Here is a 24573-nt window from a genome sequence, read left to right on the forward strand (position 1 = left end):
CGAGGTCACCGGAGGGTTGTAGCGCCCCGGGGCACACTGGGCAGGTTTAGTGGAGGAGCTGGCCAAGAAGCCACGAGAAAGGAGTGTGTCAGAGGGGGCAGGAGGTAGGGGTGCTGAAGGCTGCCCGGACCAAAGGAAGAGTCCACGAGGGCAGGGACCCCTGGCCCCGCCCCCGGAGCTGCAGAGAGCATCCTGGAGGGCATCCTGGAGGTGTAGGGGTGAGCAGGGAAGCCTCGTCCCACCCGCTCTTCCCTCCAGAACATTCCCCGAGCAGGGCAGCAGGGCTGGGGGAGAATTGGGTCAACGGATGCTCGCACATTTTTGTTTGTTTTTTGGAGACAGTTCCTACTAGAGTTTTCTGCAGCTGGGCATGATCTGTAGAGGGAGAACGCGCTGGCACAGGAGGAAGGGGGGCAGTGTAGAAGGAGGGTATCTGGGGAGGCGAGAGGGGCAGGGGTCCAGAGCAGCAGGCAGGGCTGACCTCTGCAGGAAGCAGGAAGCAGGAAGCAGGAAGCGGTACCAGGAAGATGCAGCGCGGGAGCACAGAGGGGTCGGGCTGCACTCTCGGACGTGGGGAGATGGACCTCCAGGCTGATGGCTTAGATTTCCTTAATAAAATGTGAGGCAAGGCCCTGGCCGGTTGGCTCAGTGGTAGAGCATCGGCCTGGCGTGCAGGGGTCCCGGGTTCGATTCCCGGCCAGGGCACACAGGAGAAGCGCCCATCTGCTTCTCCACCCCTCCCCCTCCTTCCTCTCTGTCTCTCTCTTCCCCTCCCGCAGCCAAGGCTCCATTGGAGCAAAGATGGCCCGGGCGCTGCCTCAGGTGCTAGGCTCCATGGCCTCTGCCTCAGGCGCTAGAATGGCTCTGGTTGCAGCAGAGCGACACCCCAAATGGGCAGAGCATTGCCCCCTGGTGGGCAGAGCGTGGCCCCTGGTGGGCGTGCCGGGTGGATCCTGGTCGGGCGCATGCGGGAGTCTGTCTGACTGCCTCCCCGTTTCCAGCTTCGGAAAAAGAAAAAAAATGTGAGGCAAGATCTCCCCCGCCCCCGCCCGCACCGGTGTCCGGAAGCGGGGAGTTTAAGGAGAGAAGGAAAGGCGTGAGGGAGTCATCTGCAAGGACAGCGCAGACATTCCGGGGCAGTGAAGTCGGGCTGCTGGGCAATGCTGGGTGCATATTCGAAAATATCCATGGAACCTGAGCACCTAAGAACTTTTCACATGACTTCTTAATTGGTGTCGTGGGCCTGGAGCCATCCTGGAAGTTTCTTGAGGATAATTTCAATCAGGACCTTCAAGAACACTGGGAAGGGGGAGGGGGACTTCTGGGCAGCAGTCGGAATGGCTCGGGATGAAACTTGTGTTCTGTCCTCAGAACAATACCAGAAAATAACTTGCATTCTGACATTATCGCCCACACGACTGCCAGACCCTTTTTCGTTTGTGCTGACTCCTTGAAAACTCAGAACTAAGGCTATTATTTTTTTTTCAACAATGTCTATTCCCCACCCACCCCCAAATGTAAAAGTATTGCAGCATCATGGAAAATTCAGAAAGCAAAGCTTGCTGCGAAGAGAATTATGCAGACTGTTAGAATTTCATAAATCACCACGGGCCCTGTCTCGGTCTGATTCCCTTTGGTCGTTTTGGTGCAAATATATGTACATGTGTGTGCATCTCTATTCATTTATTTATTCGTTCATTCAGTGGGATGGTTTTGAGCTCCCAGTCGATGCCAGGCGCTGTTCTAGGGATTGGGAATGAAGTGGAGGGGCCAAGTCTGACGCATTCCTTCCGCCCTGGGAGTTTGCATTCCAGATGCACACTTGTGCACACACACACCTCTGCCCACAAACAATAACAGGCATTGGATCCCGGCCTTTCTCCTCATAGCTCGTCCTGAGGATGTGTGCCCACGCTATCGTATCATCTCTGAAAGTTTGGTTTTTTTTGTTTTTTTTTTTGTATTTTTCTGAAGCTGGAAACGGGGAGAGACAGTCAGACAGACTCCCGCCTGCGCCCGACCGGGATCCACCCAGCACGCCCACCAGGGGCGACGCTCTGCCCACCAGGGGGCGATGCTCTGCCCCTCCGGGGCGTCGCTCTGCTGTGACCAGAGCCACTCTAGCGCCTGGGGCAGAGGCCAAGGAGCCATCCCCAGCGCCCGGGCCATCTTTGCTCCAATGGAACCTTGGCTGCGGGAGGGGAAGAGAGAGACAGAGAGGAAGGAGGGGGGGGTGGAGAAGAAAATGGGCGCTTCTCCTATGTGCCCTGGCCGGGAATCGAACCTGGGTCCCCCGCACGCCAGGCCGATGCTCTACCACTGAGCCAACCGGCCAGGGCTTGAAAGTTTCGTTTTTAATTCTACCTGGTAGTTCATCCTATGACCACATCTTGAGTTATTTAACCATTGAGCGACTGTGGGACATTGTGGCTTCTGGTGTTTGAACGCACATGCTATTTTAAGGGCCCTGGAGGTGCCACACATCTGTCCGTGGTACTTAAATGCATCCTTTCAGTCAGGTCCGGGGTGGGGGAGGAGGTCTGTTAGCAGCCACCGCTTCTGCAGCCCTTCATGCCCCCACTCCGCCTTCCTCTCTCCCCCTCCCCGGCCAGCCGCAGACAGGCTGGTCCTCTTTCTGTCCCTCCGAACATGCCAGCTGCTTCCTGTCACTCCTCGTCCGCACTCACCCTTCCTGTAGCCCAGAAATCTGTTCACTGGGTGTAGACTCTAAAGGTCAAAACAAACAAGTAAACAAAAACAACCCTGAGACAGACTCACGGGGACAGGACAGACGGATGGTAGCCAGACAGGAGGGACGTTAGGGGTGAAGGAATGAAGACGTACAAGTCGGTAGTGACTGGGCACGGGGATGCCAAGTGCAGCGCGGGGGATATCGTCACCGATATTGTGGTAACGATGGTGGCGCCCGGTGGGGAGGGGACGAGACTTACCGGGGGGCACCGCTTGGTAAGTTATATAATAAATGTCTAACCACTACGCTGGACACCTGAAATGAATACAAAATAATATTGAATGTCAACTGTAATTGGAAGAAAAAAAAAACAACTGGTAAAAATATACATAAGAACAAAATCTTGCCACTAAAAGAAAAGGAAAGAAAGAAAGAAATCCAACTCCCCCCCACTCCCAACCCCCATGTGGCTGGCTTCTTCTTGTCCATCAGACCTTTACATAAATGTCACTTCTTTGGGCTGCTTCTCCCTGAAAACTGCCCTGCCTTAAAAAGCCACCAGATGTTCTCTGTCATAGTCCCCAATTTTAGGCTTTGCTGTAAAACTCATCAATGTTTACCTTCTTATTGTTAAGTTGTTTTATTACTCACCCCCACCCCCACCCCACCCCACCACCATTCCCAGGATGTCAGCCCCAGGAGGGACGTAACCCGGGCTGCCTGGTTTGCGGCTACGCCCCGAATGCACAGAACTCTGCCTGTCTCGGGGTACGCCTCCCACGAGGATATGTGGAATCCGAGAGTGCGGATTCTGCCTTTCATGGTGAAGGGGCAGCCTTGGAAATGGGAAGCTGCACAGACGTATCTGCATACAGCTCAGGTAAAATTCTGGGCAGCGTAATCTTTGGCAACCACCGAAGCTGAAAAAGTCACGTTTTTTCCTTACCAACACCCAATATTTTAATACAGCTTTTATTCCCGCGTTTATTTTTACAAGAAGAGTTTCACGTCCACCTTACTCAGACATTAGAGAAGGTGAGAGGAAAGCATGACTGATTTCCAACTAGAGAAATGCTGCCTTCACAATGTCCCAGAAGTCGGATGTAATATTTTGATTGGAGCTCACAGGCAGGATTGACATTGATTTCGCATCTTCCCCCCCCCCCCCCCGCAAGTCTCTGTGATGAGGGTTCCTGCCCACCTGAGAAGCAGTCTGTGACTCTGTGGGTTGGAGGGGACTTCGAATGTGATCTCACCACAGTGCCTCAGTGTGCCGACGGGGAAAACGGGACCAGGGGAGGTTCAGAGGGGTTCCCTGAGGCGCCGTCGCTAGTCAGTAGCGGAGCTGGACGTAGCCCGAGTCCTCACTCCTTTCAGGGAGCTTTTCACTGCCACCCACCTACCTACCTTGACACAGTCCCCCCCGTCTCGTGAATGCTGCGCCCCCTCCTGGCGCCTCAAAACCGAAAGGAAAACTCACCCAACAGCAAACACTGAGGGAACTCACATTTTTTTCTGAAACGTGTCCCTTCGATTGAGGCACCGGGAAACGACTAAGGTTTGGCTTCAAGGAGAAGAACACCACGACTTACCTCACTGAGCCTAACACCCTCTGGGACCATCCACGCTGTTGCAAAGTGCAAACTGTCCTTCTTTATCATGGCTGAGTAATATTCCACTGTGTGAGTCAGGGGTCTCAAACTCGCAGCCCGCGGGCCGCATGCGGCCTGCCGAACAATTTTGTGCGGCCCGCAGACTAATCCACGAAGTTCAAAATATTTTGGATAAAATTAAGTAAGCCTAGGGGCCTACTTGTATTTTTCATTTCTCTAGCATCCTAGCTAGATATTAGCTTAGTTAACAGCAGTTGTGATGCGAACTACAGTTTCTGGTCGTTTTGTGACACTGAGTAAACTGCATGTACGATTGTGCTTGTTGTACTGATTTTTTTTTGTTTTCAACTGCAGTGAGAAAAGTGTTGCGTAACAGTTGCCTTTTGTAGACCTAGTGCGGCCCGCCGAGCGGCTGTGATCTTGCTCTGCGGCCCACATGCTGAGTTGAGTTTGAGACCCCTGGTATAAGTGTACCAGAGCTTCATTATCCACTTGTCTATTGATGGGCGCTTACGTTACTTCCATATCTCGGCTCTTGTAAACATCGCTGCCGTGAACAAAGGTGTGCAGTTATCTTTTTAAATTAGCGTTTTTAATTTCTTCAGCCTTCCTGCTTGGAGCAAAAGGTAGTTTTCTGGGAAGTCAAAGTGAGTCACTCGGGTTAATAGTATATATATGTTAATGTAATGCTGTCTATCCATCTGAGAATTTTAGAGAAGAGCATACCCTGGAATGATTTAAAAAGTTAAAGTGATTCTCACTCAGCTCTCTTCTCCCCCTTTTAACAATATGGGACTAAGGGTCTGAGCAGTTAGCCAGACAACTGGGGATCAGTGAACGACGGGGGAGGGTTCTCTTTCTCCTCCTCCTCCTTCCGTTCTAATTTCTGATGCAACATGTCAGGGGTTATGACACATGGAAGACCACTGTATATCTCTGACCATGTGACAGGAGCATGATGGGTTTCGCCTGTCTTGGTCCCTACAGAATTGCACTGGTTTTTCTGCTGAATCCCCTTCTATCCTCGGGAGACCATCCGAGCGTAGGGGGAGCTGGGCAGTGAGGGAGGGGCCTGTGGCTGTGGAGACTGTGGGGGTAGATGTCCCTCTGCTCTCAGGACCTGTGGGGGCTCCCTCTCTGCACTGAGCAATCTTCATTCTGTTACCGTCCACATGGGGCCCCTCAGAGGGTTCTAATCAGTTTCTGTTCAGGGGAAGATACCTCACTGTTGGGCTCAAACACCCCGTTGCCCCCTGTCTCTGAAATCTCATGTAGTTTCAAAGGAGATAGCCAGCATCTAAGAAGAAGGCTGTGGGCGTGGCGGGGCGGGGCGTGGCGTGGCGTGGCGTGGCGTGGCGTGGCCGCCCTTGCAGTTTTCAGTTAAATAATGATGACTACCGATGTTGGGTTATTTCTATTAAGCAAAAACAAACAAACAAACAAACAAATAAATAAATAAAACCAGGCAAGAAAATCCAATGCCTTCCAAAGCAGGCTTATTTCTAGGTGAAGCGACTAATTATTTATGTATAAATGTACGCAGTTAAGTAGCAAATGTATGGGAAACACATGTTGTGGAGAAGTGAAAATTACAGGCACCCTTTGTGTGGTGCTGGAAGGTTGTCAGTAGCCCAGAGAGACTTGTCCAGGTGTCTAATGATGCTCTTGAACATGGTGTGTAGGCTTTTATCACTCAGAGTATCGACTGGACTGGCAGACACTCTGTATATACATTTGTGTCACTGCTTAACGAAGCAAGAGCGCCTCTGGTCCCTTGTCGACGATAGTTTCACGTGAAAGGCAAACGTTCTCCCCACTTGGTTTGCCCCTTCCTCACGGCCACACCTGCTCTTGCTCCTCCGGGAGGTGGAAACTTGAGTCCCGTCAAAAGACGGCACCTGACTCCTTCCCGAGGTGAAACTGTCAGCCGGGACCTGCACGCGGAGTCGCTGCGGTTGGAGACTCGCCCTTGGCCGGTCTGGCCGATGCCGACAGTGCCGTGCTTTCGGCCCGTGTGTCTTTGTTTCTCGACGAACGAAACATTAATTTTGTTGCAGCAGCTGCTGCTGCTGCTGCTGTTGCGGTTTCCTCTGTGAACACGCTTCCCTCTGTTTTCGCCCCCCCACCCCCGTCAGGCTCAGAACGCCCAGCAACTCCATGAACGAATCCAGTCGTCCAGCATGGACTCCAAGCTGGAGGCCCTGAAGGACTTGGCCAGCCTCTCCCGGGACATCACCTTTGCCCAGGAGTTCATCAACCTGGACGGCATCTCGCTCCTCACCCAGATGGTGGAAAGCGGTACCGAGTAAGCACCTCTGGGCCGGACTTCCGGTCTGTCCTGCTCTTCTTTCTAGCACTTCGGGTGTTGGGCGCCTTTCTTATGGTGCAATTTCTAGTTTCAAAGACCAGAAGTTGAGGAGGCTCCGGGGAAAGGAAGGCTTTTAGGACCCTGTCTGGGTGCAGGTTTGTCGTTCAAGCGTCACCGTGTCATCTAACCGCCAGTGAGCAGGTGTCTGAGACAAGCCTGGGTGGGTGGCCTAGGGAGGAGCCACCACAGTCAGGTGAGTGGGTTCTGAATTCCGAAATTAAGGAATTCCATAGGATAGCCGAGAATTTCAGATTTATGAGGGAAAATATGAGGTCATTATCTCAAAGGGCCTTTCCAGCACTAAAATAATAATTCTACAAACTACAAAGCCTTTACCTCCCTTGCCTATCCCCCTCACCCCAAATTTCTTCTCCTTGACTCAGTTTTAAAAAAAAAAAATGAGAATAACTCCTAACAGACTCAGAGTCTTAAATCAGGTCAAAAATAGCAACCCTGAAGTAAGTTGTTTGTTTTTTTATTAGTATTTGAATGATAAACGACATGACCTTAATTATTTAAAATGAAATGCAACAAACATTTATTTATTACCGACTGTATGCAAAAGATGCAAGGTTGGGAAAATTTTAAAAGATGTGAGACTTGCTATCCAAATATATATATATGGGTGCAGAAGTCAACTGAGTTATCGTTCCTTCGGAGTCTAGAGGTTGCACCAGGCACTTCCCGGAACCTTCCAGAAGGGGGTGTCAGCCAATGGGCCTCGAAGGAGTTTGAGTCCATCACGAGCAAGTAAGGGGCGGGCATCTCAACCTGGGGGCTCACCTTCTCAGGGAAGGCTTGGATTCTCGGGTGAGATTCAGGAATGTAAGAAGGCAGATTGGTGTAACGCCTACCCATGCGGACAGAGACCTCCCTGGACCACGGAATGCCAGGGTGGGGACCCCAGGAAACTGCTCATTGTTATATGGCCCGTGCCACTGCCATAGACTGTTGGAGCCATTGGGTTATGCTAAATTGATAATGGGTAGAGCCCTGGCTGGTTGGCTCAGCGGTAGAGCGTCGGCCTGGCGTGCGGGGGACCCGGGTTCGATTCCCGGCCGGGGCACATAGGAGAAGCGCCCATTTGCTTCTCTACCCCCCCCTCTGTCTCTCTGTCTCTCTCTTCCCCTCCCGCAGCCAGGGCTCCATTGGAGCGGGGATGGCCCGGGCGCTGGGGATGGCTCCTTGGCCTCTGCCCCAGGCGCTAGAGTGGCTCTGGTCGCGGCAGAACGACGCCCCGGAGGGGCAGAGCATCGCCCCCTGGTGGGCAGAGCATCGCCCCTGGTGGGTGTGCCGGGTGGATCCCGGTCGGGCGCATGTGGGAGTCTGTCTGACTGTCTCTCCCCCGTTTCCAGCTTCAGAAAAAAAAAAAAAATAATAATAATGGGTAGAGTTGGGCGGATATTTATTCGGAAAGGGTAAACGTCACTGAGAATGGGGGCTGAATCCTGGGTCACTTACATCTCTTTCTAGTACCTGGCGATCGAGAGACCGGGCTGATGACTGCGTGTTGGCGCTGTCTTGGCCCATCCGCCCGCCCTCCCTCCCTTCCTTCCTCTCTTCCTTCCTGCCTCCTCCTACACTGACTATTATTTAACCTCTGCAATTGGCACCAGTGAAAGAAATTTTTTTTTTTACTTTCTTATTCAGAGAGAGGATGTTTTATAGCAACAAGAACATCTCTCATATAAGAATGTTCTATAGAATTAGGAGTTGGTGGTGGGGGGGGGGGATCTTACCTCATAGACACGTACAGACAATATCTAATCATGAAATTAATGAATCCAGGAGGACTGGCAGGCAGGCTGGAGTTGCCTGGGAGGAGTCCGTGGTAGGCAGGTCTCATTTATTGTTTTGAATGGTCACTAAGACACCGCTCGGGGAAATTTTTTTGGCCGAGCCTCAGCTTGGGAGTGGGCAGGGAACCTCGGATTCTGGGGGTTCCCCGGATCTGAAGCGGTTGCTATCATCGGGAGTTGGAGCTGGAAATGGCTGGAGGGCGTCTGATGAGTGAGGGGATCCCAGTGGCCTGACCCAGGCGGAGGAGACGGGGGTCCTGTCTGCGCCGGGAGCTCCAGGCTGAAGTGCGGGGCGGCGGGGCTGGGATGCCTTCTTCCTTGTTCCCGTGAGCCATGCCCTGTGAGCTGCGGTGACAGACACCTTCACCGGTCATTGTGGACGGCTTCCTGGGACCGCCCCACGGGGTTGCCCCCCCCCCCCATGCCCACCACTGCTTCTGGCCCGACCTGGAGCCCTGCTGCTCTGCCTCTGTCACCTTTACACCGGGTCTGATCGCAAGGTCCATCTGTCCCCACGTTTATTGATTTATTAGATGTCCCGGCCACTGATGTATCAGAAGCACCGTACCAGAGCCAGCTGGGAAGGAACCTGGGTTGTATTCAGTGCTTCTGCCACAGGGACCTACGGGCTTCGGCTCTCCGGTATTCAAAATAATACTGTATCCCTGCTTCCGGATTTCCTGGCATTGCAATCCTAATTCCAGTGACAATGGTAGATGGACTGAGGGCCGAGGGCCCTGTGACACACACCCCAGAGAAGGGGCTGGGGCAGAGCTCTGGTTCCTCCCGAGGCTGCCGTTGTATATTTTGAGATCGAGGAAAAAAAATGCGTGCTAGTAGATTTCATTTTTCATTTCTCATCATGTTAATTCTCTAGGGCCGCAGACTGGGGGCCTACACAACAGGCATTTAATTTCTCCCCGGTCTGGAGGCTGGAGTCACAATGCCGGAGGGTTGATTTCTTCTGCAGTCTCTCTCCTGGATTGGTGGGTGGCCGCCTTCCCCCCGGTGTCCTCACATGGTCCCTCCTCTGTGTGCCTGGGTCCTGGCGTGTGTCCAAACCTCCTCTTGGTAGAGGACACCAGTCAGGTCGGGTTAGGAGAGCCCCAAATGACTCATCTTAACCTTATCACCTTCTTTAAAGGCTCTGTCTCCAAATAGAGTACCACTCTGGAGTCCTGGGGGTCACCATATGGATTTTGGGGAAGGACCATAATTGAATCCATAACACTCATCAAAGGGACAGTCCCACTTTTGCTTAAAAAAAAAAAAAAGAATAAAAACTGATACTATGTATTTATCTTTCAACATTATTACTTTTTTATTGCCTGTGCCACACTGTCTGACTGTATGTATCACTCATCCGGAGTGGCCCAAAGAATCACATTCCTCAGCCTTCAGGCTGAGGACCACACGAGAGAACGTCAATACTGAGTGACTTTATGCGAACCACGGTAATTGGATTCCTTTTTTTTTTTTTAAAAAAAAGCATATTATACTCAGTGTGATATTTAACTATTTATCGTTCTTAAGCCATCCCCGTTCGGTACCTAGAGCCAGGCTTTAGGTCAGGGGTCTCAAACTCAACTCAGCATATGGGCCGCAGAGCAAGATCACAGCCATTCAGCGGGCCGCACTAGGTCTACAAAAGGCAACTGTTACACAACACTTTTCTCACTGCAGTTGAAAACAAAAAAAAATCAGTACAACAAGCACAATCGTACATGCAGTTTACTCAGTGTCACAAAACGACCAGAAACTGTAGTTCGCATCACAACTGCTGTTAACTAAGCTAATATCTAGCTAGGATGCTAGAGAAATGAAAAATACAAGTAGGCCTCTAGGCTTACTTAATTTTATCCAAAATATTTTGAACTTCGTGGATTAGTCTGCGAGCTGCACAAAATTGTTCGGCGGGGTTTGAGACCCCTGCTTTAGGTCAACGGGACTGAAGCCTGGATCTAAAGTGAGTTCTGTTTGGCCTTTGTCCCTTGCCCCCCCTTCCCTCACACGGTGTGCCTGGGAGGGACTGGTGTCTCTCTCTCTGTCACCTTCCTGGCCCTCCTGGTCATTCTGCGTAAGTTCAAAGTCATGCACAGCCTCCTGCCTCTCTTCTGCAGGGTCCTCCCACTCAGCCTAAGAGGCTGCTCATTTGATCCTCAGCTGTGTTTTTTTTTAAAAAAATTTTCCCCCCAGATCTTTTTTACTCAGATGATAAAAAAGAAAAGAGAAAGGCATTTTTCTTATAAGGAAATCTGGCTTCTCCATTAAAACTTAAAGTAAGACCTTAATTAATTAAGAGGAAACCTTTGGAGTAGAAACCACACAGATTAAATAGATCCTGCCATTCGGAAGGCATTTCGCCGGGACCCTGGGCAGGCATCCAGCTGGGGACGGCAGAGGTTTCTAAGCAGGACCTATGGAAATTTTAGGACACGCTGGAGAAATGTGGTTGGAATTTTTCTTCCGACTTTGAGCTCTAATGAGATTCAGAGATTAACTCGCCTGCTAGTCCTTACCCAGGGCTGAGCTTTCAAAGGTCTCTCTCTATCTCTAGCTGGTAGCAGGAGGGGCCAGGGGGCAAAATTAGCCACTAAGGACCCACGGGACAGTGCTGCCACTTGGGCAGAGCACTGCACCAAAACCTGAATGTCATTTCTCCATCCTTGTGGGATTAGGAAATTCCATTCCTAGTTCCAGCTTGAAATGTAAGCTTGGGAGCAAGTCATGTTGTGGGTGATCATGTGGCCCCCACCTGAGGGAGGAAATGGTGTCAGGGAGGGAACGTTTAGGAATGGGCAGTGTTTAAAAAGAAAGAATTGGCCCTGGCCGGTTGGCTCAGCGGTAGAGCATCGGCCTGGCGTGCGGGGGACCCAGGTTCGATTCCCAGCCAGGGCGCATAGGAGAAGCGCCCATTTGCTTCTCCACCCCCCCCCCCCTTCCTCTCTGTCTCTCTCTTCCCCTCCCGCAGCCAAGGCTCCATTGGAGCAAAGATGGCCCGGGCGCTGGGGATGGCTCCTTGGCCTCTGCCCCAGGCGCTAGAGTGGCTCTGGTCGCGGCAGAGCGACGCCCCGGAGGGGCAGAGCATCGCCCCCTGGTGGGCAGAGCGTAGCCCCTGGTAGGCGTGCTGGGTGGATCCCGGTCGGGCGCATGCGGGAGTCTGTCTGACTGTCTCTCCCCGTTTCCAGCTTCAGAAAAATACAAAAAAAAAAAAAAAAAGAATAAAGATGGGCATGAAAAGATTTCTCAGACATGATCTATTTTATTGGAAAGAAGAAAAACTTGGAACTGCAGCTCTGACTCGCACGCAGCGAGTGACACTTGGCTTTTCTTTGGGCTCTAACGAAACGGTGCGTTCTCTGCCCTCTGTGCGCACGGACCGTTGGACGGCTCACCCCGGGTCCGGGCTTGTTAATTAAACAGTCTCAGAGCAGGGGGAGCACATCCAAGAGAGAAAGGGCAGCATCTCTGCCGTTTCCTTCCCACTTGGCCGGGGGACAGGGAAGTGACGCCACTGGAACATGAGTAAGCTGGTGGCCACCACCCTAAGCAGAGAGAGACGTCGAGAGTGGAAGAAAAACAAAACACGTTAAGTTTGTGTGTTTACAAAAACTCAGTTTTTTAAAATTAGCTTTTTGTCCTGAATAAAAGAATTATATATATATATTTTTTAAATAAATAAATTTAGGCCTGACCAGTGGTGGCGCAGTGGATAAAGCGTCAACTTGAAACACTGAGGTCGTTGGTTTGAAACCCGAGCCTTGCCCGGTAAAGGCACGTATGGGAGTTGATGCTTCCTCTCCTCCCCACTTCTCTCTCTCTCTCTCTCTCTCTCTCTCTCTCCCTCTCCCTCTCCCCCCTCCACCCTGCTTCTCTAAAATAAGTAATTTTTTTAAAATAAATAAATAAATAAATAAATAAAAATATAGATAAGCAGAAGCAGGAAAATAAGAATCATGTACAATCTACCTGTCCCCAGACAAGCCTTTTTTTTTTTTCTTTTCCAAGTGAGATGATGGGAGGCACCGAGACTCCCGCATGTGCCCCAACCAGGATCCACCCGGCAACCCCCCGTCTGGGGCCAATGCTCAGCCCATCTGGAACCATGCTCGCAAATGAGCTATTTTTAGTGCCTGAGGCGGAGGCTCCACAGAGCCATCCTCAGTGCCCAGGGCCGATGTGCTGAAAGCAGTCAAGTGGGAGGAGAAGAGAGAGAGAAAGAGAGAGAGGAGGGAGGGGTAGAGAAGCAGATGGTCGCTTCTCCCTTGTGCCCTGACTGGGAATCAAACCTGGGGCATCCACACACTAGGCTGATGCTCTACCACTGAGCCAGTTGGCCAGGGCATACAAACATTTTAACCATGTGGTGTCTGTACTTTTCATATATTCCTTTGCATGCACATACCCATGCACAGGCTTTGCATGGGTACTCTTGTAGCCTGCACACTCTTTGTAGCCTGCTTTTTTATATCTGACAGTATTTTCATGTATCTAAATATTATTCCCCTCGTCATGTTTATTGTCTGTGTATTATTCCATTTTTAAAGCTTTGTCAAGGTTCAGGTGATACAAAGTATAACATGATGATGGGAAGGAGGGCTCAGTGTCCTGAACCCTTTCCCTGCTGTCCAACATTTACTTTGTTCTCAGTTTTTTCTCCATGACCGTGACCGTTTTCCAATCAGCTTTTCATGTAGCAAAGTCATTGTGAAAAGTTAAATTATTCTGTCGGATCAGTATCCCTGATTCAGAGACTATACATATTTTAAAGCCGTTTTAAAATAAGAACCTCCCCAGAGCTTGCTGCTGAAATGTCCTGATTTTATACCAGACCATGCAGAGATAGAGAGTGTCCTTTTCTGACACTCCAGTCAGTCCTGGGCTGATGCTCCTTGAAGGATTCTAGCTTTTCTAAGAAAAATAGCAGTGAGATAGCTGACCTCTCCCTAACCTGGGGAGGTTACAAGTACTTTTTATTTGCTCGGTTGAAGTCATTGCTCCCAAATTTGGCCATAACAGGAACAGTGAAAAGTGTCCGTCAGTTATTTTTTGGCATAAGTAAAGCCCCTAACTCATTGGTCTTAAAAACAAGCAGTATTAATGGTATACATTTTTAGTTCCCTCCTCACACTGTCATATCCATGACACAGAAGAGAACATGACAGTGAATATGTCTCGTTATGTGTGCTCGTGTTTATAAAAATTGTCGGCACTGTTCATTCACACAAGAACCATTTCATATTAAACTTTCAGTCTTCACGTCATTTTCTCCTCGGCCGAATCACAGCCATGGCCGTTTCTTACAGGAGAAAGTTGCGGCATGACTTGAATTAAGCACCCAGAATGGTGTCTGGGCCTTTGAGGTTGCCCGGCACCCACACTTGAGAGTGGATCTGTAGGTTTTATTCATTTACCAAAGTGGATATTATGTGAGTGCTGACTATTCCTGACACTGGCGTAGACACATGGGGCAGAGGGGTTGGAAGGGGTCACAGAGTGGCAGATGACAGTTTCAGACTCAGTCGGACATTCTTTGAAATTTGTCTTCACACACAAGGTCGTTTCTTTTTTGAAGTCACTCGGTTACTACTCTCCACGGACACGGGGTTGTCTGGTCGAACTCATGCTTATGCTTCTGAGAATCTGGCGTGGCTTATGAAGCTGGGCTGTTCTGGAAGGCCCAGGCCAGACTGACCAGGGACGCACTGCTGAGCTGCTAAGCGCAGGTCCCATGGTGCGGGGCCTGTTTTCACCTGGGAGGAGCAAACAGCTCCTCAGACCCTGCCACAAGCAAGCAGGTCTGTGTGGCCTGTGGGCCCAGCAGCACAGGTACCGGCTGTGGGCCTCCGGCGCCCTCTGCCGGCTTCCCGGGGGCGTGCACTCTGCAGAGCGCAGGCGGGCCCAAGGGGAGCGGCCCTGGTGGGGGGCCCACCAGACATTTGCATCACAAACGCCCAAGGGGCCAGCCTTCTAGGGCTTTGTCTGGGGCGTTGTGGGACTGAAAATTCCTTCAGCCGATCTCCCTGCGCCCACCCCTCCTTGCTTTGTCTCCGGGTCTGCCCCTCACTCTGGGGATGGAAATGAGAAGGGGCCCCACAGCCCGATTAAAGAGAATGAACATCCGCAGGGGGACAAAGAACGCCCCACCTTGGGCTGACCTCAGAGGCCCCTGGCCGCTTTGACGCAACAACCTTTCCAGAATCATTTGTTCCCCTTGTCATGTTTCTTTAAAAAAAAAAAAAAAAAAAAAAGAGCATTTTGACAGACGTGGAAAAGAAAAAGAACCCCCATTAGGAAAACAGACGTCACAACCAAAAGCTCCTCGTCCTTCTGCTCGGTCTGAGGCTGATGTGAGGAGCTGAGAAGCAGGGAACGCGGTGACTTGTGGCAGGACAGTGACTTTATCTCAGCACTCTTGTTGGGGCGACTTTCCAGGGTCAAGGGCGGCCACAGGAGGGGCAGGCACTAAACCTACGGGGCTCAGGCCACCGAGGCCAGAGGGCTGTCTTGAAAAATTGCAGGGACTGGTTCAGATAGTACTGACACACACACACACACATACACACACACACTCCATATGATTTATTTTAAAAACAGTCCTGTTTTTTTTTTAAAAAATAATAAGCTGAGGCATATTGGAAATCCTAAGAATTCATTCGAGCAAAAATCAGCTCCAGTCCATCGCTCAACTGTGGGTGGTTAGAAATCCTTTGCCCCCAAAGCCCCCTTGCCCCCCCCCCCCCCCCAAAGGCTATTATAGGGAAGAGGAGGAGCAAAATGAGGGAATTACTTGATTGGCTGCAGCTCAAACCTACTTGGCTGTGATTGGTGGAAACTTTGAGACAGTTACCAGCCTGGATTTTGGTTTGCTTTCCTAGGCCACCCAAGCATCCGAGCTACCCCAGTCTACTGGCCTCCTTGTGTAATTAATTTCACAGTCACGGGCGGAATGGCAAAACGGCAAGGTCAGGCTTCACCTGTTGTCTCAGCTGTGTCCTTTCATACAGAAATCTGGAACTCCGGAAGCACCTTGCCTCCCCGGTTGACCTGTCTTCTTCATCCCCGTGCAACCGGGAACTCTTTCTTAATTACTTCTTCTCACTTGTGGCTCTGGTGCTTTTTAAGAATATAGGTCAGCCATGTTATAGAATGTCGTCCACCGTGGGTTTGTTAAATGGTAATTCATTAAAGGTAATTTTCAGGGGAGGATGAAAGCATAGCTTTTATAGAAATATGAGCGCATGTTAAAAGAATTCATTTTACTTGCGTGAAACAGGAGAACCAGGCAAAAAACGTTGTAAACCATTTCAAAGGAAAAGTCAAAAGGGCTCAAATTCATTTAGAGCACAGGAACGTCGAAATGAATTGCAAATGGAGATAAAACTGGGTTTTCACCTACAGGGAGGAAGTCAATTAAATTACTGACAGACAGGACAAAATATATATATGCATTGTTAGGCAATAAGGCTGGAATCTGATAACCCAGGAGAGTATGCTATATATAAACGCTGCATAATTTTCCATTGAAACACATTTTTCCCTACAGTTTTATCCCAAGCTTAGACCCATATATATGTCTTTCTCCAGGATATCACAGATGCGCGCATGTGTGTGTGTGTTTAAATTGCATCCTATTGGCCCTGGCCGGTTGGCTCAGTGGTAGAGCGTCGGCCTGGTGTGCAGGAGTCCCGGGTTCGATTCCCAGCCAGGGCACACAGGAGAAACGCCCATCTGCTTCTCCACCCCTCCCCCTCTCCTTCCTCTCTGTCTCTCTCTTCCCCTCCCGCAGCCAAGGCTCCATTGGAACAAAGTTGGCCCGGGCACCGAGGATGGCTCTGTGGCTTCTGCCTCAGGAGCTGGAATGGCTCTGGTTGCAACAGAGCGACGCCCCAGATGGGCAGAGCATCGCCCCCTGGTGGGCGTGCCAGGTGGATCCCGGTCGGGCGCATGCGGGAGTCTGTCTGACTGCCTCCCCGTTTCCAACTTCAGAAAAAAAAAAAAAATTGCAACCTATTGATGGCATAATGTCTGTCTTTTTCTTCTTCTTCTTCTTTTCCAAGTGAGAGGAGAGGAGACGGAGAGACAGACTCTGGCATGCGCCCTGACTGGGATTCACTAAGCAACCCCTGTCTGGGGCTGATGCTCTGCCCATCTGGGGGCCATGCTCACAACCAAGCTATTTTTAGCACCTGAGGCAGAGGCTCCATGGAGCTATCTTCATCACCTGACCGGGGCGATGCGCTCGAACCAACTGGGCCATGGCTATGGGAGGAGAAGAAAGAAAGAGTAAAAGAGAGAAGGGGGATGGGAAAGGGTAGAGAAGCAGATGATCACTTCTCCTGTGTTGCCTTGACTCACAATCAAACCCAGGACATCTACATACTGGGCTGACACTCTACCACTGAACCAACTGGCTAGGGCCACATGATGTCTGTCTTAATATTGGTTTTCACTTTGACCACTTAAGACAGTGCTTTCCAGATGTCTGCATTGTAATGCTCCCCACCCCCTTTGTAGTTAATTATTAATTTTGGAGTTGTTGCTCCATGGAATACGGGAAATGGTACCCATGAGGTTTGTGTGTGTGTTTCTGCCAGAGTCTTGGCTCTTTGACAGCACGGGCACACCGTGCCATGAGGCCCCACGGGCTTCTTGGTTCCTGTTGTAGTCAATGGGCTATGATAGATCACTATTCTTCTTTGTTTTGATGCTAAGTTTGTCCCGGATTTGGCTGTGAAACCTTCTCCAAGCTGTCTTTTGTGTCCTTCTGACCTGCCTCCCATTGTTTTGTGAGTGTTTTTTCTTGAGGTTCTGGCTCGATGAGCTGTTTCCTGACTTAACCTACATCCTTCCTTGCCTCAGCTGCAGCACGAGTCATTTCTCCAAGGAGGCCCCGTTCCTTGGAGTGGGAAGTATTGTTCAGCCCCGCCCAGAGGCCCACCTGTGTGCAGGCCCCCTCCTCCCCCCCGTGGCCACCTGCTCCTTGCACCCTGCCCCGTGGCTTTTTGAAGGAGGAAGAAAAGAAGCCAATACACTTAAAACTTTTTTAAAAAATAAAAGAAGAAGGGCAGGTGAAGAAGGGGTGGAGGAAGATCTCTTTATCTACGTGTTTAACCCCCTAGATTGACCAAAGACACGATCTGATCTCGTGGGTCAGTTGGGTTTCTGAAGTGGTTCCGTTTTCTGTGGTTGCCGATGTGAAACTCGCCTTCTGCAGGGCCAGGTTATGCATCAGCCATTTAGCGCGCACCTGCTCTGCGTGTGCCTGACGCGACGGCGGCGAGTCACAGCACAAGCCCCTGTCCTCAGGGAGCCCCCTGTCCTCAGGGAGCCGGAAAGACAGTGAGCTTGTCCTGAGTCATACCGCGACGTGTCCTCAGCACACGCAGACATGGGTGGTCTCAGTCTGGGCAGGGAAGTCAGAGAGGTCAGGGAGGCCTCCCAGAGGACAGTTTGGGGTCGGGCTTAGCTCGTTGGACAAGGGGGGGGGGTGTATTCAGTGATTCAGAGGGAAGCACACACTCAATGGCAGAGCAGTTTGGCAGACGCGGGGGATTGTAGGTAGCGTGGTAGAGGCTTGATAAGGTTAGAGCCCTTTGCTTCCTCATCTCCTCGACCTCAGTGTTTTCTGAAGCGTACTCGTCCTCTCTTGCAGACGAGATGAGTCTGTGGCGCACTTGTTTTTCAGACTACTATCCCAGAGTTGCATCTGTTGTCCAAGACCACTGAGTGTCCCATGATGTCTTCCCTCATGTTTCCTTTTTCTCTCTCAAGAAAAGAGAAAGTAAAATCAGTGGGTATTTTACCCAACTGCACCTCCCTTGTTCTGGATATACAACAACTGGCTAGCCCTTTCTGGCTTTACCTTTCTCGTTGAAAGCCTACCCCTTCTTACCGGTAGGGATTTTTTCTACCTTCAACACATATATGTGCTCTGAGTCAAAAGGAGTGTTCTCGTGGCCTTTACGCCATGAGTCAATGTCATAGGTCAGTCACAGCAGTTTAATCTTTGTCTTGTGATTGTTTCTTATCATGAGAGAACCCGGAATGATGACTCTGCATAGAGTTTCGGAGTGAATCAAGTTCCCTGACTTCGGGGCCGTGAAACCTTGTCTGTGTCTAGTCCCGAGCTTTCTTCAGGATGTGCAGTTTGTGTGTACAAGTCATTGCTTTCAAACGTGCTCCTCACACGGCTGTTTTTAACTTTTGCAGACGGTACCAGAAGCTGCAGAAGATCATGAAGCCCTGGTAAGAGTTTATGCTCAGTTGATACAGATTATGTAACACTGTCTTCTCTGCCTCGTGAGTCCCTGTCCTCTGACAACTGCGTGTAGATCCTGTCGGTGGTTTTTCTTCCCCTTCTTCTTCTTCTTCCTCCTCCTCCTCTTCCTCCTCTTCCTCCTCCTCATCCTCCTCCTCCTCCTCCTCTTCCTCCTCCTCCTCCTCCTCCTCTTCCTCCTCTTCCTCCTCTTCTCCTCTTCCTCCTCCTCTCCTCCTCCTCTCCTCCTCTTCCTCCTCCTCCTCCTCTTCTCCTCCTCATCCTCCTCCTCCTCCTCCCTCCTCCTCTTCCTCCTCCTCCTCCTCCTCCTCCTCCTCCTCCTCTTCCTCCTCTTCCTCCTCCTCCTCCTCCTCCTCCTCCTCCTCATCCTCCTCCTCCTCCTCTTCCTCCTCCTCATCCTCCTCCTCCTCCTCCTCTTCCTCCTCCTCCTCCTCCTCCTCCTCTTCCTCCTCTTCCTCCTCTTCCTCCTCTTCCTCCTCCTCCTCCTCCTCCTCCTCTTCCTCCTCCTCATCCTCCTCTCCTCTTCCTCCTCCTCCTCTCCTCTTCTTCCTCCTCCTCCTCTTCCTCCTCCTCCTCTCCTCTTCCTTCTCTTCCTCCTCTCCTCTTCCTCCTCCTCCTCCTCCTCTTCCTCCTCCTCATCCTCCTCCTCCTCCTCTTCCTCCTCCTCATCCTCCTCCTCCTCCTCCTCTTCCTCCTCCTCCTCCTCCTCCTCTTCCTCCTCTTCCTCCTCTTCCTCCTCTTCCTCCTCCTCCTCCTCCTCCTCCTCTTCCTCCTCTTCTCCTCTTCCTCCTCTTCCTCCTCCTCCTCCTTCTCCTCCTCTTCCTCCTCCTCCTCCTCTACCTTCTCCTCCTCCTCCTCCTCCTCCTCCTCCTCTTCCTCCTCCTCCTCCTCCTCCTCTTCCTCCTCCTCCTCCTCCTCCTCCTCTTCTTCTTCTTCTTCTTCTTCTTCTTCTTCTTTGGCTGTTTGATGTTCTGTAAACAGGTTCTTTAAAAATTTATTTCCCTTTTCTTTCTGCTTTGCGGCAGAAAGGGTACTTTATGTCTGTAACCACAAAATGAGCACATCGCGACGGCTCCCCTTCCCTGGAGCAACGCTGGGATAAGTTTATGTGTGACATGAAACAAAAACTTTCTTTTTTTTTCTTCTTTTTTTTTTTTTTTGTGGCCTATGTGATGTTCAAAGTCAAAAGCCTTTGATTTTCTTCAGTGGCTCAGACAGAAAAGGAGCCACAGTTAAAAAATAAAACATACTCAGGATTGACGTATGGAATGAACATGATTTACTGGGAGTCTGAGAGCGCTTGAACCGCCTGTCTTTTAAGGGGATTGCGTGGGGGCGGTGTCTGGGGGCGCTCAGAACTTCTGTCTCCGAGGGTTTCCTCCTCGGTGTCTCTCTTTCCCAGTAAGCAAGCCGACTCCACATCGGGCCTCGAGGACTCTCCCTGTGAGTCTGAGCACACTCCCACACTCCCAGTAAGCAAGCTGACTCCACATCGGGCCTCGAGGACTCTCCCTGTGAGTCTGAGCACACTCCCACACTCCCAGTAAGCAAGCTGACTCCACATCGGGCCTCGAGGACTCTCCCTGTGAGTCTGAGCACACTCCCACATTCCCAGTAAGCAAGCCGACTCCACACGGGGCCTCGCGGACTCTCTGTATGAGTCTGAGCACACTCCCACATTCCCAGTAAGCAAGCCGACTCCACATGGGGCCTCGCGGACTCTCTGTATGAGTCTGAGCACACTCCCACATTCCCAGTAAGCAAGCCGACTCCACACGGGGCCTCGTGGACTCTCTGTATGAGTCTGAGCACACTCCCACATTCCCAGTAAGCAAGCCGACTCCACATGGGGCCTCGCGGACTCTCCCTGTGAGTCTGAGCACACTTCCACATTGCCGAGTTGGGAAGCGGGCAGTTTCAGTTCGGGAAGGAAGACTGAACTGCATCTGAAAATGTCACCTTTTTTTTTTTTTTTTTTTTTTCTAAACCCCTCAGGGGAGATCCTGGCACCTTCAGGGCGGGATACTGTCCTCAAATCGTTCCATCTTCCCTGGCCCCTCTACACAGAAAGCTGGCAGTCGCAAGAGCTCGTCACTTATTAAAGTGTAACGCAGTATAGAAAGCAGTCTTGAGTTTTTAGGATGAGGCCTCCTAAATCTTATTTTGATTTGTGTTTTTAATATCGTAGAAGCACTTTATGGCGATGGCAGGAGAAGTCATCTTTCAGGAGAGTGTGCTCTGTCCCGGGCAGTGTCGTGGGTGTACACTCATTACTGGCATTCACACTGGTATCCGCCACACAGATTAGTAACATCAGAACCATTTCCTTAAGGCAGGGATTAAAATCAGGTGGCGGCCATTGGGATTCAAACCGAGTTTGTCTCTGACGACCTCATACAACTTGCTGATGTCGAGAAAATCAGGGGGGTAATCTGAGCCAAACGATGTCGTCAGATTTATCTGCTGATAGCTTTCTCCTTTAGGGAGGTAGAGATAAGGGAAGTGTGGCTGCATGAGACCCATGATTTTGACTTATCAAAATTATGGACAAATTAATGCTCGGGGCCCTGATTCTTGAAATGGCAGGGCAGCTAAATCAGACTCAGTTCCCAGGCTGTTGTCCCCGTAAAAGCAAAACCTGACGAGGACCATACAGGAAGTAATTAAGGATACTCAAGTGAACAGAGCTGCAACATATTAACAAATATCGAACAACATATGAGAAAGATCGTACCTTGTAGTCAATCAAGGTTTATCCCAGGAGAGGTTTAAATGTTTGCAAATCAGTCACTGTGTATGATTCAGCATTTAGTAAAATAAAGGAGAAAAAAAAATTCTTAACAGATATGGAAAATAGACCATAGATACAGAAAAAGAATTTAGTAAGATCCAACCTAAATTCATAAAAATTCTTAGCAATATGGGAACAGAGAGGACTTCCTCAACCTGATAAAGCATATCGACCAAAAAAAAAAAGCATTATTCTTAATGATAGAAGACTGATTTTTTTCTCCTTGTAAAGATTGGAAATTAGGCAAATGTGTTTTACACTTCTGTTCAACATTATACTAGAGATTTTTAGCCATAGCAATAAGCCAAGAAAGAAATAAAAAACATAATGATCAGAAACAAAGAAATAAAACCAACTCTATTTATAGAAGATATGATCATTGATGTAAAAAACAAATCCTGAGAAATCTACAAAGACATTGCTAGGTCTCATCACTGAATTCAGCAAGGTTTCTGGATACAGCTTCAGTATATAAAAGTGGTGTACTTCTATACGTTAACAGAAAACAACTAGAAAATGAAATTTGAAAAATTTCTTTTAAAAAGTTTCAAAAATCATAAAATTCTTATGAATGAATTTAACAAGAGACATTCACTGTCTGTTCAATGAAAAATAAATATATTGCCTGAAGAACTTAAAGAAGACCTAAATGAATGGAGAATGGACCATTTCTTGGTTTGGAAGACACTCTATTAAAATAGCAATTCTCCCTAAATATTCTGTAGGTTCAATGCTATACAATTTTTAAATAGAAATCATAAGCCGATCTTAAAACTTAAAAGAAATGCCTAGAACCTAGAGCAGCCAAAACAGTTTTGAAAAAACAACACAGATCAACAAAGTTGCAGGATTTCATGAACTGATTTCAAGACTTACTACTACAAAGTGAGTTATTAAGACAGTGTGATATTGTTATCAATATAAGGTAATAGGTCAGTGGACTGAAGAGTCCAGAGTTGATTCACAGTTAAATGTTTCACAAGAGAGCCAAAAGAATGTTTGCTGAAAATGTCACCTTAGTTATGCTGTGATGCTGAGCGTCAAGCCCATGTCTAAAGGATGACGTAGAAATCCATACATTTCAATGTATGTAAATTTTACCACAAATGAAAGAAACTACAGGACGTCCTCCCTAACTTACTCGATAGGTTCTTGGAACTGCGGCAAAAGGTTGCAGAAGGAAACCAGGTTTACCACAGGCTAATTGATACAAACAAGCTTTAAGTTCCCTACAGCATCTCTTCAACATTGTAACGAAGTGATGTTAAAACTAAATAAACATTGCTCAAGAGCCCGCTGCAGGTGGCGAACCCCAAAAGGGCAGGGAATAGCTGTAACCATGAACGTTGGCAATTAAGGATACATTCGGTATGATTTACTGATAGCTTTAAACCTGACCTTTATGTCCACCGGTCCTCCACGTGCCTCGGCCACGGCACCCAGTGGGAACATGTGGAAGCACTCTTCTTTTATAAACTCCGCAGCATAAACTTAAATGCTGTCAGATTGGCTGACATCTGTTGGAATGAGGACGGTCCCTACTGAGTTGATGAGAAACATTGTTCCGACTCGTTCCAGCACTTATGCTGTGTTGGCGGGGACGGTAACTCGCAGCCACACGTCAAGTCTATAGTCGGCATCATCTGTGGCAGTCAGCACTGCGGAGTCTGTAGGTCAGCACTGGACACCAAGTAAACAGACCAAACAGGTGACAGGGCTCCCTCACGTGCCAGGCCGTTGCTCTCTACGTGCAGTTCTTCTGCCTTGATGGTCAGCCCCCAGCGTTGACTGCGGAGATGAGGGCTCTGCCCCCGCCTTCTTCCCTTTGGAGCCTGAGCCACTCACTGCTCCAGTGGTGGAGGTACACGTCTTCGTCTAGGTTTGGTGAGAGCTTTTATGGCGGCCTCGTGGGAGATGAAGTCACTGAATCCATTGATTGGGAATGTAATCAGATGTTAGCCTGGCCACCCTCTCCTTGCAACTGAGGGCTTGACGTTGAATATTGAAAAAGTTCTCTGTCGGGGAAACCTCGTATGCCCTCCGGCAACCAGTCCTAATGAACTGTGTATGTTACCTATACACTGTATATACTATAGTGTATGCATATTGTATATGTATTATATCTATTTAATATATATGCAATACAACATAAATAGTCATGATATATCATACCATTTATATATTATATGTGTAAAACAACTCTGTATATTATATATATATATGGAGTTATATCTTAAATATATATATTTAAATGCTATTAGATAATATTTGTATAAAATATAAATATAAATCATATAACATTTCTAAAAATGTTGTGAGATGGACCAAGAAAGCCACCCTTCCTTTGGGCGCCTCGGCGTGTGATGTGAAGAGGCTTTTCCCTCAGTTATCCATCATTCACACTAACGGGTAATTGCAGAACGCAGAAAGCCCTGTCTCCTGTCTCGGAAGTGCTGCTCTACCTCCTTAACCACCATGGAGACTGAAACCCTGGCCCCAAAGCAACTTGGAGGTTTGGAAACCAAACGATCCTCTTTCCCTATTTTTCCATCTTTTTTCCAAGATCCTTACAGGAGGAGTCTGTAGGTGGAGTTCTGGAGTGAAGGACCCCCAGATGTGACTAAGGCCATGAGGCTTAGGGGTTCGTGGAGCAGGGAACAGAGCCATTGTGCCTTCAGATAATTCGAAAGCGTAAACAGAATGTATCTTTTGCCTCTAAAGCAGTTGATGAAGGCTATACCGTCTCCATTCTCAGCGTCGCCTAGCTGCGGGGAACGTGCAGAAGAGTTTGGTTCTGAAAGTGTGTGCATTGCACGGTCACTGCCTGTTCCATTGCTTGTTCTGTCAGAGGTGACACTGAGGCCGCTCTGGTGCATAGCCTGGAGGACACGCCGCTGTCCCCCGGTTGTGCATGTGGGGACCTCTCAGCAGTTGAGGCCCGTCAGCATGCCAGATGCAAGCAAATGGCTACTACTTGTTATATGGTTGCTGTTTTCACATTTTTTTAAGTTAAAAAAATGTATCTAATATT

The 24573-nt window shown here is 49.4% G+C and overlaps 1 protein-coding gene across 8 annotated transcripts in view; it reads left to right on the top strand.

The window, feature by feature from the left end:
- ELMO1 (engulfment and cell motility 1) overlaps positions 1–24573 on the top strand; it is a 505561-nt gene that overhangs the window by 149005 nt on the left and 331983 nt on the right. For all 8 annotated transcript variants that reach the window (XM_066353938.1, XM_066353942.1, XM_066353943.1 and 5 more), the window contains 2 exons: positions 6441–6610; positions 18685–18720. In XM_066353938.1, the coding sequence (XP_066210035.1) occupies positions 6441–6610; positions 18685–18720 (206 nt within the window). The remainder of the gene's footprint in view (positions 1–6440; positions 6611–18684; positions 18721–24573) is intronic.

The sequence above is a fragment of the Saccopteryx leptura genome, chromosome 12, assembly GCF_036850995.1.
Source record: "Saccopteryx leptura isolate mSacLep1 chromosome 12, mSacLep1_pri_phased_curated, whole genome shotgun sequence".
Lineage (NCBI taxonomy): Eukaryota > Metazoa > Chordata > Mammalia > Chiroptera > Emballonuridae > Saccopteryx > Saccopteryx leptura.